The 22,318-nt window shown below is 32.5% G+C and overlaps 2 protein-coding genes across 5 annotated transcripts in view; one reads left to right on the forward strand and one right to left on the reverse strand.

The window, feature by feature from the left end:
- Positions 1–1,258: 1,258 nt before the first annotated feature.
- LOC140039968 (tropomodulin-3-like) lies at positions 1,259–16,921 on the reverse strand. Of its 2 annotated transcripts, XM_072085557.1 has the most exons (11): positions 16,852–16,921; positions 14,016–14,157; positions 11,556–11,715; positions 11,236–11,370; positions 9,904–9,918; positions 8,987–9,127; positions 8,074–8,204; positions 6,404–6,511; positions 5,994–6,137; positions 3,731–3,875; positions 1,259–3,104 (listed from the first exon to the last, which is right to left on the reverse strand). In XM_072085557.1, exons 2-11 carry the CDS (start codon positions 14,142–14,144, stop codon positions 3,067–3,069), a joined length of 1,146 nt encoding a protein of 381 aa, XP_071941658.1. In that variant the 5' UTR covers positions 14,145–14,157; positions 16,852–16,921; the 3' UTR covers positions 1,259–3,066. The 2 variants fall into 2 exon arrangements, with proteins under 2 accessions (XP_071941658.1, XP_071941659.1); XM_072085558.1 differs by lacking the exon at positions 9,904–9,918.
- A 1,710-nt stretch (positions 16,922–18,631) lies between these two features.
- LOC140039971 (uncharacterized) overlaps positions 18,632–22,318 on the forward strand; it is a 39,427-nt gene continuing 35,740 nt past the window's right edge. For all 3 annotated transcript variants that reach the window (XM_072085563.1, XM_072085564.1, XM_072085565.1), the window contains exon 1: positions 18,632–18,901. In XM_072085563.1, coding sequence (XP_071941664.1) covers positions 18,838–18,901 — 64 coding nt within the window. In that variant the 5' untranslated portion in view covers positions 18,632–18,837. The remainder of the gene's footprint in view (positions 18,902–22,318) is intronic.

Genomic DNA, 22,318 nt, shown 5'->3' on the forward strand with positions numbered 1-22,318 from the left:
GAGATACATGCCTTCCAATACCGTATACTAAACCTGTTATGGGTTGCGAGTCCCTCTTCTTACAGGTCTGTATAAGATTAATAGTATTATTGAGATACACGCCTTCCAATACCGTATACTAAACCTGTTACGGGTTGCGAGTCCCTCTTCTTACAGGTCTGTATAAGATTAATAGTATTATTGCGATACACGCCTTCCAATACCGTATACTAAACCTGTTATGGGTTGCGAGTCCCTCTTCTTACAGGCCTGTATAAGATTAATAGTATTATTGCGATACACGCCTTCCAATACCGTATACTAAACCTGTTACAGGTTGCGAGTCCCTCTTCTTACAGGCCTGTATAAGATTAATAGTATTATTGCGATACACGCCTTCCAATACCGTATACTAAACCTGTTACGGGTTGCGAGTCCCTCTTCTTACAGGCCTGTATAAGATTAATAGTATTATTGCGATACACGCCTTCCAATACCGTATACTAAACCTGTTACGGGTTGCGAGTCCCTCTTCTTACAGGCCTGTATAAGATTAATAGTATTATTGAGATACACGCCTTCCAATACCGTATACTAAACCTGTTACGGGTTGCGAGTCCCTCTTCTTACAGGCCTGTATAAGATTAATAGTATTATTGAGATACACGCCTTCCAATACCGTATACTAAACCTGTTATGGGTTGCGAGTCCCTCTTCTTACAGGCCTGTATAAGATTAATAGTATTATTGCGATACACGCCTTCCAATACCGTATACTAAACCTGTTACGGGTTGCGAGTCACTCTTCTTACAGGTCTGTATAAGATTAATAGTATTATTGCGATACACGCCTTCCAATACCGTATACTAAACCTGTTACGGGTTACGAGTCACTCTTCTTACAGGCCTGTATAAGATTAATAGTATTATTGCGATACACGCCTTCCAATACCGTATACTAAACCTGTTACGGGTTACGAGTCACTCTTCTTACAGGCCTGTATAAGATTAATAGTATTATTGAGATACACGCCTTCCAATACCGTTACTATTTATTTTTCGTTGTTTGATTTGTATACGGTACAAAGAATGACAAATATCAATTTACATAGATTGTATCATAGGTATTATATATAATATAACCATAATAAATTAATCTATACCGCCTTAACTGGTCCGGGTGGTATTGAGGACAAAGAACAAGTGTTCCCATATTTAGGCGTACCAAAAGCAGTTGAATTAAGAATAGCAATTCTTAATTCACTATTGAATTGAATTGAATATTCATTAAAGAACAGAGTCAATTGTAAAAACCTGAGAAACTATTGAATGAAGACAATTTAATAATGCAGGCATTGTTTATCAAGATCTAATACATTGTTATCAAGATAAAATGCATTGTTATCAAGATCAAATACATTTTTATCAAGATAAAATGCATTGTTATCAAGATCTAATAAATTGTTATCAAGATAAAATACATTGTTATCAAGATAAAATACATTGTTATCAAGATCGAATACATTGTTATCAAGATAAAATACATTGTTATCAAGATAAAATACATTGTTATCAAGATAAAATGCATTTTTATCAAGATCGAATACATTGTTATACATTTCAGACCATACACTACTTACATAACAATAAAATAGCTGTAGCACACCGTCTTAATTGCATAAAACTAAACCCAAAATAAATGAGGACATTATTTTGCTTGCCGTATCTCTTTGGTCGTGAGAACACAAATTGAAATAATTATAGAAAAATGTTAAATTTTATTCATTTAGTCATAGTCTTCAATTAATATCACTTTTTCCAATTGGTTTAGACTAGTATGGCCGCATACTTTTATAACTTTCACTTTTCAAATGAATATTACTATTTTTTTAATTGCGAAAATTACCAACATAATACATATACAAGCTGCATAATCGTTTTCAAAATGTATTTTAATTAGAATTTACATAATTGAAATTGGCTGTTAATTAATAGTTAATTACTGTACAAGGAATCAAAATGAAGCCATCTTTTTACAATTATTTGATTTTAAATTAGTAGTCAACCATTGTGAAACCACTTTCTTAAGTAAAGATAAGAGCCAAGGCTGCATTTTTAGAACCTACCACAGTGTATAATGTAAACTTACTGAGTACAAAGGTAACTTATTTGAATGTGATTGCTAACACCCTGGTTCCACAAGTGGCAGTTTTTGCAATACCTGTAGGCCTACCTATCGTTACCAGTTAGAATAATTAAAAAAAATCCTGAGAAGTCAAATGTTATACAGTTAAAGCAGTGAATTTATCTGCATAGGTTGCTTCATGTTATTCCTTTCATTAGATAGGAATGACTCTATTGTGTTTTCTTTTCTTTTAAAAGATGCATTCAATTCTAAACATATATTAGTGTCGTTCAAATTCCGATAATGTAATATGTTAGCTATTTATCATTTCTTACAAGGCATTAAAAATTAATTACAAAATCATATTACAAAAATAAAGAAAACACCTAGGCACCAAAAGTAAACGTTCTTACAAGTATGAAAAGTGTAATACAAAATGATATAGAATGCCTTAAATAAACCACTATAAGCACCGCTGCAAAAACTCATGTTTAGGTACTAAGGTGTCATTCTCATTACTGAAAACTGTCCTTGCGTTTTCTACAAAAACTATTGTCTATCTACAAGTTAAAAACATCACGGCTGTTCAAACTTTGATGCAATTCAAAATTTTGAGAAATCATTGATGATGAATTGATTTGCGTTTCTCAAACTATGCTACATAATTCTATAATGGAAAATATCACAACAATATACATTTCACTATTTTTTTTAAAATGGCAAATTATTTACAATATTTAATTTGTTTTACTATTACCTATTGCATCTATTATTCCGAAATTGTTCTTATGAATCAACGTGATTAAGTGCTAATATATTTTTATATTTAAAATGATTTATAGTAATAAATATTTGTAAAATTTAGCCATTCTATTGTATATTTTTTGGCTAATACTAGTGTAACATTCTCATCAAACTTAAAATTACTTTACAATAGGATTTTGGAATCGTCGTCAAGGATATTAATTCTCCACTCCATTACTTATTCTCTTCTTGCGAACTGAAAATTAAAGAAACAAATTTATTACATTAACAAAAGGTCAAAGGTAACTTTAAATGGAGGGTACCAACATGAACTATAATATCAATCTACCCTACCCAGATGGATAAGTATACACACGCTTAAAATGTCTAGCTATTGTATCCTTTTACATTGGTAGAACAGTAGACTCTCCCAATACCAGACCCTCTTCAAAAACTAGACTTCTTGTGATCCTAAATTTTTTGTTATCACTAAAAACACATTCAGAATAGCAGATTTTCTGGAAAACCAGACATATTTGGTAAGCCCAAGGGTGTCCGGTATTGGGAGAGTTGACTGTATTCCATTACGGGTGTCAGCATTTTAATTTTTTTTCATAACTAGATTCCAACTTCTGCATGCAGTATGTATGACACACCATGTGTGCCAAAATGTCTTTCTTTCTACAAATATTAAGCCAAATAGTCTAGAATGCTTGTAATTGAGAAAGAAGCTGGTGTTTCTATTTTCGTATTTTTTAATTGTTTTGTACTTGGCCTGTGAGAGTACTGAAGAAGTCACTTAGTAAAGTATAAAGAAATGAGGTATAACAGTAACAATATTCAATTGAACATTATGGCTAAAGAAAAAGAGAAGGTACTTACCAATTTCATTATTTCTCATCAGATAATCGTTCGCCTTTGCACGTGGTCCAGCATGATCAAAAGCCAAACCAAACTTGACAATACTTGTGTTCTTAGATAAGACTTCAGCAATATACAATTCAACCTTAATCCCTAGCGCTGATCGCTGAATATAATAAATATTTATACATTAATAATAATGAGAGACTGTTAGTCCAATCTTACACAATCTACTCTATTTGTGGTATTTTAGCCCTTACCAGGTTAGTTCAATCTTACACAATCTACTCTATTTGTGGTATTTTAGCTCTTACCAGGTTAGTCCAACCTTACACAATCTACTCTATTTGTGGTATTTTAGCACTTACCAGGTTAGTCCAACCTTACACAATCTACTCTATTTGTGGTATTCAGGCCTCGAATTTGGGGATTTTAGGGGCAAGGCCATTTGGCCTCCGGTTTTCATTGATTTTAGGGGCACCAAGGCCAAATGGGAGGGCACCAAGGCCATTTGTTTTAAATCAAAGGGGCACCAAGGCCAAAATCAAAAAATATTTTAATAACTAGGCCAAAATTTAAAAATAGCTTGTTTCCGGTGGAATTTTTTTCAAAAAAAAAAAAAAAATTCTACCCGCAAAATGTTTTGGAGATTTCCCCCTATTCATCAGATCGCGGAGTAGTAGTAGGACTGTCTACAATACATCTTTTTGTATTTCATATAAATACTACGTGTATTTACGATCCATATAAATAATAAATAGGTACGATGTTCAGCGTTTATAGTTTACCGTCCTGTGTTGAATGTTTCGTTTAGTTTCAAATAATGCGATAAAAAGGCATGTGAAGCCAACCAAGTAAGGCCCGGAACAGGTATAAAAACCCTTATAACAGCAAGCTACTCAGCCTTACTTAGCTAGCAGCCGACGGAGAAAACATGATACAAAAACAATTTGTTTGTAGGCCTTACCTACAACTATTCATACACAGAGTGTTAACCACGGTAAAAATCAAGCCAATGACATTATGTAGTAGAATATAAATTATAGTTATTTTCCGAGTTTCGATTTCTGAAGCTTTTTTGTTAGTACTGTATAACCCATATGTATAAGAATTCAAAACACGGACGGACACCGACCCCTTTCTCTCTCTCTGTTTAGCCTTCGGCACGTGTATTCTGGACTATACCATTTCCTTGAATTCGGTAAAAACGCGTTTGGTAATTTAGTGTACGATTTTTCGATGATCTGTCTGCTGGATTGAGGTGGGTGCGATAAAATATAAATATGATATACTTCCAACGATCTTCGGGTTGAGGTGCAGGTTTAACTTTGGTGCTACACGTATAATGGACTACACCATGCAGGAACGCACATGGTATTTTCTTCTCAGAGGGTGCGTGTACGTCAAAAGGAATTGTTTTTCCAACGATCCGATCCTTCGCGCGTACTCTCACACACGACGTTGTGAGTAGTCTAGAGTAGTGTGTGAAATTTCTTATCAGAGGGTGCGTGTGCGTCAAATAGAATTGTTTTCCCAATGCATTGAATTGCGTGTGTTCGACCGGATCGGCGGCGGGAGAGGATAGGCTAGGCTAGCTAGGAGTGCATGTAATTTTTTTTATCGAAGGCGGCTAGCTCGATTATTGTGCGACTTTAATACTTTCAGTAACCTCCGATCGAGGAACGTTTTTAGCTTGATTATTAAAAGTTTACACCCCTGTATTTTAATGTACTATCTATACCATGATTTACCACGCACGGCGGCCGGGATGATATTGTTTTGGTTACCCTATTGCAATGTTCGATGTTTTTTTTACTGTTTGTGTGTATTATTAAATGCGTTTAGGGAAATCCCCTTGCAACAAAGACAGGCGATTGTTTTGCGTCTCGTCCGAGTCGTGTAAACAAATCTTCTTGACATTATTTTCTATCTAATTCAGTGGTTTTTATTGTGGTAAAACTCGGAAAGGGCACTCGCGGCCAACGCAAAAAAAAGGGCAGGCCAGTAGTGGCCGTGGGTGCTATTTATTTTCGAGGGCATTGAGGCCAACTGGGAGGGCACCGACGGCACTGGCCGCGGTGGCCGCGGTAAAATTCGAGGCCTGGGTATTTTAGCTCTTACCAGGTTAGTTCAATCTTACACAATCTACTCTATTTGTGGTATTTTAGCTCTTACCAGGTTAGTCCAACCTTACACAATCTACTCTATTTGTGGTATTTTAGCACTTACCAGGTTAGTCCAACCTTACACAATCTACTCTATTTGTGGTATTTTAAGCACTTACCTGATTGGCTACCCTGAGTTCAGAGAGAGTTTCATTTGTTGACAATGCCTTCATAATAGCTAGCATTCCTGTTCCGGTGATGAAGTTTGATTCCATGTTTAGACTCAATAGCGTTTTATTTTCAACTAGTGATTCTGCAATTGCCTGTCAAAATAAACAACTTATAAATTTAGAAGTAGCCAAAAAAAATTTGCTTTCCAATCAAACTGTTTTTTTTTCTTAAATTTAGGCAAATCGAGAAGAAGCAGCACCATATCCTTCAAAATGGCAATCCTGATCACAGGACAAACATACACAAGATGCTCTACACATGTCTTTAGAAGTGGTGTTATTTTTTGTCATGAGAAAAAATGCCAACATCTGACAGGATTTGAACCCAGGAACCTATTAAGAATAGAAATAAAGTTTACCTTTGCAACTGTATCATTAAGGCGTGTGCTGGCCATACTCAGTGTCTCTAGATGAGTGTTAGTCTTAAGAGCCTCAGCTAATGATATTAGTGTTGGAATTGGGATGTTCTGAAAAACAAAATAAATAATGTTTACGTGTCTCTAATTACATTATTTGTTTTGGATCACACAATCATTATAAATATGTAGAATGTGATGATCAGCAGTTCAATAACTGTACTGTACAGAGCTGGAAGACAGCCTTAGTCAGGCTGTATTGAAATGTAACAGTAAATGAAGGGAAAGATTCCCTATGCAATGTCAAAAATAGCTCTGCTAAACCTATGTAACAAATATTTAAACGTAATCTTAAGACTTTTTTTAAATCAAAAATAGTTTAAATATTGTTAGGCACTGTGTTCTTGGTAGGGCACCATAGAATAGATTATAATGCACTCTGTTCTTGGTAGGGCACCATAGAATAGATTATAATGCACTGTTCTTGGTAGGGCACCATAGAATAGATTATAATGCACTCTGTTCTTGGTAGGGCACCATAGAATAGATTATAATGCACTGTTCTTGGTAGGGCACCATAGAATAGATTATAATGCACTGTGTTCTTGGTAGGGCACCATAGAATAGATTATAATGCACTGTTCTTGGTAGGGCACCATAGAATAGATTATAATGCACTGTGTTCTTGGTAGGGCACCATAGAATAGATTATAATGCACTGTTCTTGGTAGGGCACCATAGAATAGATTATAATGCACTGTTCTTGGTAGGGCACCATAGAATAGATTATAATGCACTGTGTTCTTGGTAGGGCACCATAGAATAGATTATAATGCACTGTTCTTGGTAGGGCACCATAGAATAGATTATAATGCACTGTTCTTGGTAGGGCACCATAGAATAGATTATAATGCACTGTTCTTGGTAGGGCACCATAGAATAGATTATAATGCACTCTGTTCTTGGTAGGGCACCATAGAATAGATTATAATGCACTGTTCTTGGTAGGGCACCATAGAATAGATTATAATGCACTCTGTTCTTGGTAGGGCACCATAGAATAGATTATAATGCACTGTTCTTGGTAGGGCACCATAGAATAGATTATAATGCACTGTGTTCTTGGTAGGGCACCATAGAATAGATTATAATGCACTGTGTTCTTGGTAGGGCACCATAGAATAGATTATAATGCACTGTTCTTGGTAGGGCACCATAGAATAGATTATAATGCACTGTTCTTGGTAGGGCACCATAGAATAGATTATAATGCACTGTTCTTGGTAGGGCACCATAGAATAGATTATAATGCACTGTTCTTGGTAGGGCACCATAGAATAGATTATAATGCACTGTGTTCTTGGTAGGGCACCATAGAATAGATTATAATGCACTCTGTTCTTGGTAGGGCACCATAGAATAGATTATAATGCACTGTTCTTGGTAGGGCACCATAGAATAGATTATAATGCACTGTGTTCTTGGTAGGGCACCATAGAATAGATTATAATGCACTGTGTTCTTGGTAGGGCACCATAGAATAGATTATAATGATGTATCATAGCAAATTTACCTGTAGATTGATTCATGTTCTACAAGATACTTTGCCCAAAATATTATTTTACATATTTTACTTGAATTTTTATGTTAAATTATGCATTTATTTGACATACCTTAATGTTATTCATGTTAATTTTAGTAACATCTGGGTTATCATCTTGGATGTCTTTTATTGCCTGGTCGACATCTAAGTTGTTTTCTGGTTCAATATTCAGTGCTTTTGGAAGAAATCCTTTTGAGATTCCTAAAACATAAATAAAATGGATGAAAATACTGTATAACAATTTAGTAATGAGACCAGTTTATCAACACTTTAATACTGACTCAAAAATTGTTGAGTTTAAGATGAATTGTTGTATCCTAGCAACTGATGAATGGTTGCTATATTGATAAGTAGTTTCTAATAATAAAGTGAAATTTATTATTTGAATGGATGTAAACCTGAACTGGTTCTGAATGATTGTGCTAGATATCTAATCTGATATATAAAAGTGCAAACTCCAATAACTTTACCCAAGAAGACAATGAAATTTAATATTATCCTCAGCAGATGTAGATTTTTCAAATCCTGAACTAACACGAGCAAAGAAGGGGTTTTTGAAGTGTAGTGAACTTTTGAATTGTCACCATTCTAGAGTGTATACAATGTCAAACTGTTGGTGTGTGGTTTATGATTAAATAAATAAAGGAGAATATATACAGATAGTTAAGGGAGAATAGCTGATAAAACTGACCATAAAAGGTCAACGACTGTCACCGCGTTGTGGTTTGTTTCTGTAAAATCTGTTGTGGTAGCTCCCTGTAATAACCCCAATTGTGTTATTCTCTTAGTCTTGTATGATATTATAACTAAGGGCTGTAAGAATATGTTTAAGCGTGGACACAACACAAGGACGTAAACGTGTCATGTATAATTTGACCAATCACAATACAATGGATCATCTGTTGCTTGTGATTGGTAAACATACAAAGTGTGTAATATATGAGTGTGCTGCCCTCTATAAATAGTGAACCCGTACAACATACCACTAAACTTGGCGCCCTCGTCTTGCAAACAATGACTGCTTGCTACCAGCTCTCTTAAGTTCTCATTCAATTCTGTTTCAGTGTGAACATTAGCAGCATAATATTGATCTTGATTTAGCATACTGTGTAACCCAAGGATACCTTCAAAGCATAATATGTTGTTATACTATCACCAAAAGCAGTTATTATATAATATACAGCAATACTTTAAAGTCTTTTATTACTTGGCTAAATGCATTGATACTATCAACAGTTTACAATAAACTTATTATTTTGTGATGCATTTTGTAAATAGCAACAGACTGTCTTATTTGAAAACAAATTGATATATTGATGACAAAATTGCATCATTTTATTAAGTACCCTTCTGTTGCTTTTACAGCATTTTACCAAGTAATTCATTTTATTATATTTATTTTTTGGGTACATGAACCATTCAGATAAAAGACTTTACAGTATGAAATCCAGTCAACATTTATAACATAAAACAGAAATTACTTTCATTATAAACATACATTTGGGAACAGTAAATATTATTATCCCAACACATAATTAAATGTATTCTTATCTCATTGGAAGACTTAGTTTATAATATATAATTTATTGTAGCATTAAATTTGGTGCACTGTGAAGGAACCATATATGAATAAATAAGTAATAGTGAAAAGGGATATAAAGCAAGAATATAAGTTTGTGGTGAAATTAAAATTGAAAAAATCATAAAATACAGAAGATAAATATAATGATACACATTTATTCTATATAAACATTGACTATCAAAATACTGATATTAAATGAAAGGAAAATAAAACTATAAGATTATTTAAAACAATGATTGAAATCATAAAAAAAATGTTAAAAGAAAAAACTTGTCTACAAATGAATATTAAGTTTTACAAATTACAACAATTAACAACCTTCATCTCGCTTGGCTTCGATTGAAGACGCAAGAGAAGAAACAAGAAAAAAAAGAATGATAGATAAAAACGATAGATTACAGTAACACAGGCCTCTGTCTAACCAAAACCCCATGGGAACATTATTGCTTAGATCTTATTCATTGCAAGTTAGGAAGCAAATTTGTTGCCAATATTTGGGTTGATTTTGCTGAGAAATTAAGAAAATTGTTCATCTGAATTGCTTGAATTGGAAAGAAAGCAACATTCAGGTCAAAGTTAGAAGTATGACCAGTTTTCATCTACAGATTAATTAGCTCTGTCTACATTATCAAACTAGCTTGACAAATGTGTGATGTGCCCAAATACAGTATGGTAGTGATATGACATCATCGTGTACATATGGTTTAATAGTGTAGACAGCGCTTTTGACAAATCACAATATTAGCAAAAGTGAACAATACATAGTGTATTTTAAAGTTGCAGATAGTGCTGAATGAACTATTAATGGTGGAAATGTCTTCTATAAAAGTAACCATGTCTGGGGGAGCATCAACATATTAATAGATACAGTATTTCAAATTCATTTTAGCAGTCAAAGTGGAGAGTGTTAACCCATGGATCAGCTCCTGATGTCATATTTTAAATAAACTTTTTGAAATTGTGAGGGGTAAATTTTGTGTTTCTGAAAGCCTTTTAAATTGATCACTATAAATGCTGTTTTACTTATTTACTTTCAGAGCTTCCTTCTTACAAAGAACCAAATTGTAAAGTACATACTCAATAATGTTAGTAAACAATACTAATGGTATACTAGTGAACAATAGAGGCTTTGGCCTGACAATGATGGGATTACTCTCTGTAAAAGGTTGTGTAAGGTAATAATAGATTCATTGTATAATAGGGTAGAGTTCATTTAAAAAATATAAACTGAATTTGTATATTAATTCATATACAGTAAAAAGGATACTAGACCATAAAAATATGCTCACTTGTGTAATCGTACGTGGTGTTACAATATGCTCACTTGTGTAATCGTACGTGGTGTTACAATATGCTCACTTGTGTAATCGTACGTGGTGTTATAATTTACAATATATTTATACAATTTACTGAATATTGAGTTTTAAGTAAGAAAATCCCATGGACAATAGATGATGTTAACATGCTGTTGTATATTTAAAATTAAATAGATTGTTCAATGTATTTTACATCAATAAGCAAAAATAAAATATATATTATAGAGATGTTTTTTATGTAAGTATTGAAATAGTGAGTAAGTAAGTAATAGTAAGTTAAGTTTGTGAATAAATAAACAATATGTGTGACTATAAAAATGAACATGTTCATTACCTGCTAGTTCCACAAGGTCTTCTTCTGTAGCCCCTGTGAGGGCATCCTCCATTTCAGCATCTCCATGAACCTCTATCTCATTCGCATTGCCATTTTTAATAGGGTCAGGGGTCGACTTTGGTGTCCATACTTTACCTAATTAAAAATAATTAGTACATAATTTTTTGTATTGTTTGCAGAAACAACATTGTGAATGTTCCCACTTATTATTTGTCTTTAACTCAAGGGTCCACTTATATTGTTGTTATCCTGCAACAAAAATGTGGTCCTTAATTAGAAAACTTAGTTCCAACTTAATTGGAGGGAAAGTTCATACTAACCCCTTTTCTCTCCTGCCTTGTATGGAACTCTGTCTTCAACATCTTTTTCATTCTTTGCTTGTTCTTCTAAGAAGTCTTGTAGCTTTTGTCTATCAAATGACCCTGTAGGAGCTTTTGCGGTTTGATCCCTCATACGTTGCGAAGCTGGTAGTAGTGCATTCTGACATAAAAGAGTGTTTAACAATATTATCAATAATTTATTAAAGTGGAGCTCCACCCAGAAAATTACTATTTTTCATACATTTCAACTAGTATTTAAAAATATCATCCCTTATACTTCATATTTTTTTGAAATTTTTTTCAATGAGTACGATTTTCTTGAAAATCACGCCTTTTTGCGTTTTGGGGGGATACCTTGTAATTTCCTATTCTTTTACATGCAAAAGGGGGGTATATTTGAATAATCCTAAAAAATTCATTTCTTCACCAAAAAAAAAATGTAAAATGTATATTCATGTAATTTTTCCAGATCTTTCTATTTCTGGTATTTTTATCACGTATACATTGCGCAATTTTGCGTAAATAGACACTTTCCCCCGTTCGGGTCCAATTGGGTTTTTCATTTTGCTAGGGAGTACGATCACGTGACATTTTTCACAATCACACTACTGCAGCAGCTGGCAATCTGCTATTTTTGTTATTTTTGAGAAAGATGTGGCTATATATTCAATAAAGCTAGGCCTAGGCCTAGGCCTACTACTAGAGTGTAGGTATGTACCGATGCTGCTCAGTGGCTTGGCCTCTAGCTAGGCTAGGCTGACAGCAGTGAAGTTTGTTTTGCTGTCACCCGACCTTGGCCTACCCATGGGCCATGATAGGGTGCCTGAATAGTTGCTTTTCAGTCAGGTCTAAGCTTGCACATCGCTTTACTATTCTTTACTACTCTTGTTCTGTATAGGATTTTGTGTTCCACAATTCTTAATGTGCGAGAAAACCCAGGAACGATAAATGGGGCGAAACGACCATGTCTATGAATACATAGGCCTCTAGACAAAAATTCAAGGCTAGCTAGGCTGAGCAGACGGCTTAGCTAGGCCTAGCTCTAGCTCAAAGTTAAAAGCAATCTGATAAGATTATTATGCTGTTGTTGTACAGTGAAAATCATGAGGTTACATGTAAATTATACTGACATTCTTATCGGAAATATTAGTTAGGCCTAAACAAATCGTATTAATTGTGTGTATAAAATTTATTCCCCATTTTTCGACACATAATTTACCAAAGGGGAGACATTTCCACAATGCGTTGACCAGCGACTAAAACGCGTCAGTTGCTAAGTGTAACGCGTTTCGCGACGTATTGTAAACTAATAACCCCTAAGTTACTGAAAAACTGTAATTTGTTAAAAAACACTATTTTCTGACCGATTTTTTATAAATGAGTTTTTGGAAAATATTTCCGTATTTTCCCTGTTTTTTTTATGTAATCACTTTCAATTAAACATACTTAAACATAATATAAGCTGAGAAAGTCTGAGTGTAGCTCCACTTTAAACTCAACAGATTGAGGACTGACAAAGTAGACAGATTAAAATACAATGCATAAAGATTGGATGATTTCTCATTTAATAGACTGCTCAATTTATACATTTATATACAACAAGCCAATACCTGTACAGAATATATTTCAAGAGATGTTTCTCTCTCCTTATCTCGAACATAATTGAATGTATTGTACAAAATGTGGTTTTACATGGAGCAAGAATTCTCAAAAATGTTAATATTTATAAATATGTATTGGTTTTCACATTATTACCCAAATTAAATAAACACAATTTAATAATATCTAATTTATCCAAAAAGCATCCAACTGTGACAATTTTCCTTTAGTTTGATAATTATAATCCTACGCATACAGTGTATGATCAAATATTATCTCATACACATTTGACATTAGCATAAGAAAACCTTTACATCACCAGACTTCTGTTTGCTTATGTTTAAAAAAAAATTATAATGTCTGCTGCTTGTGTACCCACGCCTTTAAACAAATTAAACCAACCCAATTAAATAATATTTTTTTATTGTTTGTTATTAACAACACTAACTGCTATATTACAGAACCCCAAGGTTGAATGATTCACTAATCAATAATATATCATACTTTACAAACCCTCCCCTTTTTTTTATATCATCACAGCTAAATGGTCCATTATTACAATGCAATATAAAAAAAACTAATAAATACAGGAAGTCTAATAACGTTAGACATGTTTTTAGTGTAGAAGTATAACATGTAATGGTAATGCTTGAGTTGTTATTGACGAATCCCAAACATTGGCATAAAATTAAAACTACAATAATTAACAGTTATTTTTAATGGAATTGGTCTTTGCTAAGATTTTGTTACTATATTATTATTATATTATGATCATGATGTACAAAAACACCTGGTCATTTTTATGGTATATTTGAGACACTCTAAGGAAGGTCCACCAGTTGCATAACAATACATACTTACATCTGGATCAAGCATAGACTCTAACTCCGCAACCTCCTCTTCCGTCAGGTTTTCCAACAAGTCGTCAATGTCCACATCTTTATATTTGTCGAGGTCTTTATAAAGACTAAAACCTTTTGCCGCCGTCATCTTTAAATTAGATCTTTAAAAAAAAGTTTTCATAATAAGAATATACTTTGTACAGATGTTGGTACAGTTAACAATTAGAAGAATAATTGTAATAATAAATTTGTGTAATAAATATAATGTACATTTATCCTTGATACATTATACAGTATTCACGTTAAAATTTTAAATTAATATATTGCTGAAAATAAATTCATTGCAGATCAGACCATGTAGATTGTTTGCATTTATTTAATTGCCATTTAACTACTGATCCTGGCCTTATTTCAATCATTATAAAATAAAGAAATATGATGGCGATTGAATTGCTTTTTTTTTTATAACAACTGTGTTTGTCAAAATCCTGAATTAGATATATTTTATTGTATCTTTTCTAAGTTTAACGCCCGTATTCTTAAACCGGACTTTAGTCGTAGTTCGAAGTTCGACTTGAAAAAGTCGTAGTTCGAGCTATTACTTCAAATTCGATTAAAAAACGAAGCAGTCGAAGTTTGCAGTTCGACTTAATGAAGTCGAGCTTTTAGTCGAATTGCACACGTCTGGGTAACAAAGGCTATACATTGGCCAATGACAAGAGAGTATTTGAGGAGCAGACGAAATTTTGCGCATTGATATCACTTTCCATTTCTTACAACACTTTTTACGCATCAGGACTATATACATGAAAAATAATTTTAATCGTTAATTATTAGAACAATATCAGTATTAATTTAACAGTACAGTGAAGTATATTTGATTAACAACAAATAAAATCTTCAAAATATATTTAGGAACCATGTCAGTACGGTAACTTTTATATTTTCTAGGCCCCCAACAAACTATGATTGCGACGAACCACGCACTTCATAGCGTGACAAGAAAGCGCTAGGCCCCCTAAACATTCCATCGCGTGGTGAATTGCCGCATCTCCCATTGTCGCTATGGCGTGACGTAGCTCAAGTCGGACTTGCGCGAAGAAAATAATGTAATTTGTATACAGTTGTAAATAAAGTTGATTTTCATTATTATAACTTATACCAATGTATATTTAATTAAGCTAATATGAATATAGATATTTCATTCTTCAATATCTGGCCAATATAACAACTCAATGACTGTTACGTTTTTTATAAACATCGTTTAAAAACCATTTAGTCGACCATTTAGCCTGCCCCCTCCAGGACTAAAAAAATCGATCAAAATCCGTCTCGATTTAGTCGAGGTTGGCCTGATTTAGTCGGTGATTTAGTTGAAGTTCGTTTTATGAATTAAAATGACGTCATTTTTTTAGTTTTAGCTCGAACTACGACTAAAGTCCGGTTTAAGAATACGGGCGTAGGTATATTGTCTATGAATTAGTAAAATACTTCTGCCAATCTATAGGCTGATTAGATTAACTTTTAGGCTTTTCTTTTTCTTATTTTTATGTGTGTTTTTAAATGTATATCTCTCATTCTGTAATTGGTGTATACACTGTTGGTTGTGAAAGAATAAAATAATGTTGGTACAGATATCTTCCAATCATCTTGCATTCAACTGTAAGTGTGTTTTATAATGTAATAGTATTCTGTATTTGGTGGGCTCTCTCATGCTATACTATACTATAGTATATAGTAGTATATACATAGTTTTGATATGAGAGTGTTTTTATACTATACAACAATAAACAATCACTCTAAACAATACACAAACCCAAAAGGAAATGGTAAAGGAAAGGATAAACCACCATGAGTTGACGTAGACACTTGAGTACTTGCTTAATATTATTATATATCTTTGTAGGAACTACTTCTTTAGCAGCAGCTGTCTCAGACTGTTGACAGCTGCTTACGTACTTTACTGTAGTTTCTCAGATTTCATTATTAACCATATGGTGGTATACACTGAACTATGATATTTTTAGTTTAATATTTAATAATCTGGAATGTATTGGTGGTGCTGATTGAATACCATAGTTACTACTGAATATTTTGTTGTTACCAAGACAATCTTTGTCCACACAAACTTTTTTGTCCGCCAATGACATTTTTTTTTGTCCCTAGTCAAGACCTTTTTGTCCTTGCTTGAGACCACCACCAAGTTATTTAGTTTTAGGTTTAAATTCCTGGGGGTTTTTCGACAGGCTAAATGTATTTACTAAGAACTACAGTTCCACTGGTGGAACGCAGATTGCTCAATGTTTGAGATCTGACACTATTGTGATTGGATAATTAATTAAAAATCACTTGGCCCACAGGCACAGGTCCGTGAAAAACAGCGATAAATTGTTTTTAATTTTGGTTACTTGATTCATATGTTTGTTTCTTTCATGGAGGCTCCATGCTTGATTGTACCAATTGAATAGCCTAGCTAGGCTAGCTAGAGGCCTAGTCAATATTCTATTTAAAATCAATGATCCATGAAAATCAGGTGGAATAGGTGCATTATGTGTTATCGTAGTAGGTTGGAGGGATGCTACCCCAACCAAAATACATAGAAAGAACTAGCCCTAGCTACCTAGTTAGTAGTATAAAGTAAGAGATGGAAAAAAAACAAATATGGGCCCACGCCTACTGCTGCTCTGTACTGTAGTCATATATTCAAACACAAACACACTCAGTAGCCGTACTACAACCAGCATCAGCAAAACAAAATCCAGATAAAATTGAACCAAACGACTTTATCAATATAATTAAAGCTTTGTATAGCTATAAATTGAAAACATGCAGAGAATCAGAGATTTAAAGCTTACCGTTCTATCAACAGTTTATGTGTGTTATTTTCTATGACCTTCGACGCGACGATGATGTAGTTTTGAAGAAGAGGCTGTGTCAAATATTTTAACCGTGGTGGTAATAAATATTCATGAGACTGCGCCCTCAATGTTCGTAAGTTCACGTACTCAGTCTAAATACCAAAAAGTTTTGGGGTTTTTTGGCATCAACTATTAAGAAAATAAGGTCTATATACTTTTTAACATTATATGGAAAAAATGTGTCCATCATTATAAATTATTTTAATTCGAGTAACATATTTCGTGTTTCATAAATAGTGTACAGTATTATTTAGCATGAATATATACTCCAGGGAGAGTGGCGGATCCAGAATTTTGATTAAAATTTCTAATGAAGTAGTTCTCGATATTGGTAATGTCCTACATTTTGCATTTTTCGAAATCTGGTGCCACTGTATGTACATTATTTATTGGTTATTTGACCAACTTTATCAAAGGCATACAAAATGAGATGTAGTGAAAAATATAAATAGCGCCATCATTATCACAAAGAAGAATACAGTATTCTGTACTTTCTGTTTGTTCTGTTCCCAGAGAATATCAGTATCCCTAAAGGAATTGACATTGACAAGAATATCCTAGTGAAATTAACAAAAAAATTAGATAACAGAAAGTAAATAGATTTCATTTATAAATCTTAATCTTGTAGAACGCATCTATAAGTAATCCATTCAATCAATCAATCAATCAATCAAATGAACATTTATTTCTTTCATATTCATATTTGAGTAAATTTAGAGATATAATACAGTAAATCGTAATGTATGAAAAAAGATGATTCAGTTAATATAAAAAACGTATATTGATTACCTGTGATAGTAAAAAGTGATAATTTATTCAGGTATTTGCCTATATATCAAGAAAAAAAAAACATAAATTATAACGTAATAACTTTGTAATCTTTAAAACATAAAATCTTTCCATGATACCACCGACATAGATTTATTAACGTCATCATAGACATGAGATACTTACGTTACCCTAATTTGCATAACAAATACATCTCTTTTAAACACAGGACACGCAAGACTAGGTTACATGAATACTAGCTATCGATTATTTAACCATGGTTTTCTTGTATTTCAACAACCCGTGTGTACCACTTCACACTGTCGCCTATTCAACCTATTGTATCTATTCATCCGACAGCTTGTTTTTAAGAACACACTGAGCAGGTTCTTTTATGACTGGACCTTTTTTCTTCCTGGTGCACAAATTAGAATAATATCATTATTATTTGCACAAATTGCCGACTTTTGTTGTTGTATCTTGTAAGAATACAAATGATTACTTCATAATATCAACAAACAGTCATACAATATTGGTTCAGGGCAGTTATAAGGTACCATCAATTGCTTTTTTAAAGTGAATTTTAATTGTTTGCATAAACCAAAGGGTTGGGTTAGCAAATATTAATACATTGAATAAGAAGAAGACAACAAACATGATCATTTCTGTTTATATCATAAAATGATAAATAGTGTTTTTTCTTTGTCCGTTTACACCTTAGAATAATATATTGCTGATACACCTAAACACACTTAATTCAACAGACTTTCCCACGGTGTGTTTTTTTTATCAAGGCACTGCGTATTTTTTTACCTTTCAGAAAAAATAATAAACCCCATCGCCATTATTGTTGCTGATGGGTACTTATCCCAATAAAACTGTGGCTATTTAATATCACACAATGCAAACCACGCATGCGCTTTCGCTAGTGTCATCAGTTAGGCATAATACCTCAAGTGTTCTGCACTGTGCCTATCTTTCGCGTACTTAAATTTGACGTTTAAAGGAATTAAGGAGTTCTTATAAGATATGTCAAATGGGATTCTTAAATTAATACATGTATCTGGATAATAACTCTTATAACTTGATTTAAAGGTGATATTTGGTTTGCCCACCGATCATTTTGTTCGTTTACTAGTGCCATAGGATATAACAATGTCTGAAGCAACAGTTCCAGGATTCTGTATTGTTATCTTATTGTTAATAAGTACAACGAACGGTAAGTTTGTGGTATACTTCTTATTTAAATGTATAATATTAATATGATACATTCGTGTTCATTTTAGCATTGGCAAAATGAGAGATAATGCATATCACGGAAACAACTTACAATTCTGATTCACGTGTACACTGTACATCCATGATGTTTTAAACAATTATTTTTCATTAAAAAAAAAACAAAAAATGTTGTTCGATGGAACGTTAGAATGTTGTGCATTGTTGTATTGGATTTAATGTTATATCTTAATGATTTTAATGTTATTTTAATGTTATATCTTAATGATTTTACCCGTATGAAGGTTTCATTGAAAACATCATTTCTGGCAGTTCTTCTTTGAAATTTTTTTTAATACGTTTATTACTTCATATTTGTATGCAGTTTATATTGAGGAAATTACCAAGTACTTCTATGATTCAACTCAATTAATTTCGAATTTTCATATTACGAACTAAATGTTATCTTTTTAAAAAAACAGTAATTATACTTTAATAAACCGGTTACATTTCTTAATAGCATAGCGAGTTTTTTTTAATCTAAACTTTTTACTAGGAGTTTTTTTTTTATTTTAATAATCATGTCGTGGAATGTTTCTTAAATGTATTTTAACATCCTTGAACATGAAGTTGTCGTTTTATAAAACGCCATTGCAGGCATCGTAACGACAATAGACCGTTGAGAACGCTTGAAATACAAAGACACGTCCATTGTTATCGATTTACTGGGATATTTACAAACCGTCATATTAAAATACAGTTTGTCCATTCAAGGTAAAACACACACATGGGCGTATGATGATTCGGCCAAGCAAAAGCAATTCACAATTGGGTTTAATGACTCATTTATGATGAGCAATTATTTTTTGATTTCATTTTGGGTGGTTTATAGTTATACAACAACCAACCACCGCATCAACTACTGCCATGGTAACGAATAAAACAAATTAGCTTATAAACATCATTTCATTATAAAATGTTAAAGAAAGAATATATTTATTGTGTTATAATGCGTCAAATTAATTAAATTTAAGCATGAGGAAATTAAAAACAAATTTATGAATTCAGTCGTGGTTCATCGGCCTACATTTTAAGACTGTTTGTACGAATAATTAATACTAAGAGCCCTATATAAAAACGTTTTGTAAAATGAGTTCTGGAATATTTTACTGAGAACAACCAACAAATTATAATTTTCTAAAATGCTAAAATGAGCTCATAAAGCGACGAACACAATGTCCATACACTTTGAATTGTATCCATAGAAACCGTATAAACGCTGCACTCATAATGCCAGGAAGTGTATTGTGATATAGTTCACGTGGAGGAGTGTCACCAACAAAAATTGTATAATATTTGTAGGCTATTTGATGACATAAAGATATGATAATAAATGTTTACTATAAATGTAGGTATATTGTAACATTCCAATCCGACGACATTGGATTTCCCATGTTTAAATGGACGAATACAAATCTTGTATTTTATATATTGTTGGCAAATTCGTATTTTAGACAAGAAGATTTGGCTCAATAGTTGCAAAGTAATGCGACAAATCGGTCATATAAAACTAACGTAAAAAATGAATTATATTAACTATTTTTGTAGAGAAAATAACGTGATTTTTAACTAATAGGCCTAGGCCTATAACCGATTCCACTCTAAACAAACGTATTCCTACCACAAAAACGATCCTAAGATATGATGTACAGCATTTGCAGTTGGCATATCTGAAGAAAAGGAAAATTTGTGTTTTAAGTATAATGAAGGAAGATTAAAATTGTAATTTCACTCTTTTCTCTTTTTTATAAGATAGAGAATTCTCAGAATTCAACTAACCGCCCCCTAACCACTGAAGCGTGTCTGGGACATTCTGATTGGTTCCCATTAGGGGAATACCCACACTAACTTTTTTTTTCCACACGTGCGAGCTATATATCCAATACCAAATTGGCGAGTAAATCATGTTTTACTTTAAATTAAATTTATACGCTCTTCCACAAGGTCAATTGTTAGTTATACATACAGACTATATTAAAACAATGATTTTGAACACGTAGGGCATTTCTTTGAATTCTTTCCTATTGTCGTTTTGTGGTAATTTACAGCTTTTTATATGTTTAACAAACGTACATAATCAATTGCGTCTGCATCATGCTAGACTACAACTTCCGGTAGTGACGTAATCAGCATATTTTTGGTAATAAAACTTTTTCACTAAGCTAGGGAATCTTCTGATATCAATATTCATTAGACCGTACTTTAGTTAGCCAATCAAAATAAACGTATAAACAATTTTGCGGCGATTTTGTTGAGGTAAAATATACTGTGTTTTACAATAACCAATTTGGTTAGAGTAAAACACAATGATAAAGAATAGGAAACATTTAATAATATGATAAATGTCATTACATAGCAATTTATCACTGTGTTTTACTATAACCAATTTGGTTAGAGTAAAACACAATGATATAGAAGAGGCAACATTTAATAATATGATAAATGACATTTACATAGCAATTTAGCACTGTGTTTTACTATAAACAATTTGGTTAGAGTAAAACACAATGATAAAGAATAGGAAACATTTAATAATATGATATATGACATTCACATAGCAATTTAGCACTGTGTTTTACTATAACCAATTTGGTTAGAGTAAAACACAATGATAAAGAATAGGAAACATTTAATAATATGATATATGACATTCACATAGCAATTTAGCACTGTGTTTTACTATAACCAATTTGGTTAGAGTAAAACACAATGATATAGAATAGGAAACATTTAATAATTTGATAAATGACATTTACATAGCAATTTAGCACTGTGTTTTACTATAACCAATTTGGTTAAAGTAAAACACAATGATAAAGAATAGGAAACACTTAATAATATGATAAATGACATTTCCATAGCAATTTAGCACTGTGTTTTACTATAACCAATTTGGTTAAAGTAAAGCAGAATGATAAAGAATAGGAATTTAATAATAATGATATATGACATTTACATAGAAATTTAGCACTGTGTTTTACTATAACCAATTTGGTTAGAGTAAAACACAATGATAAAGAATAGGAAACATTTAATAATAATGATTATTTACATAGCAATTTAGCACTGTGTTTTACTATAACCAATTTGGTTATAGTAAAACATAATGATAAAGAATAGGAAACATTTAATAATATGATATATGACATTCACATAGCAATTTAGCACTGTGTTTTACTATAACCAATTTGGTTAGAGTAAAACACAATGATATAGAATAGGAAACATTTAATAATTTGATAAATGACATTTACATAGCAATTTAGCACTGTGTTTTACTATAACCAATTTGGTTAAAGTAAAACACAATGATAAAGAATAGGAAACACTTAATAATATGATAAATGACATTTACATAGCA

Source organism: Antedon mediterranea, chromosome 2 (assembly GCF_964355755.1).
Source record: "Antedon mediterranea chromosome 2, ecAntMedi1.1, whole genome shotgun sequence".
In the NCBI taxonomy this organism is placed as follows: Eukaryota; Metazoa; Echinodermata; class Crinoidea; order Comatulida; family Antedonidae; genus Antedon; species Antedon mediterranea.

Coding starts and splice junctions, on each gene's coding strand:
- LOC140039968 (XM_072085557.1), bottom strand. CDS start 14,144: ATGACGGCGGCAAAAGGTTTTAGTCTTTATAAAGACCTCGACAAATAT. Junction 6,138..6,403: donor TTAATGATACAGTTGCAAAG/GTAAACTTTATT, acceptor TTATTTTGACAG/GCAATTGCAGAATCACTAGT. Junction 3,105..3,730: donor GATGAGAAATAATGAAATTG/GTAAGTACCTTC, acceptor TTTAATTTTCAG/TTCGCAAGAAGAGAATAAGT.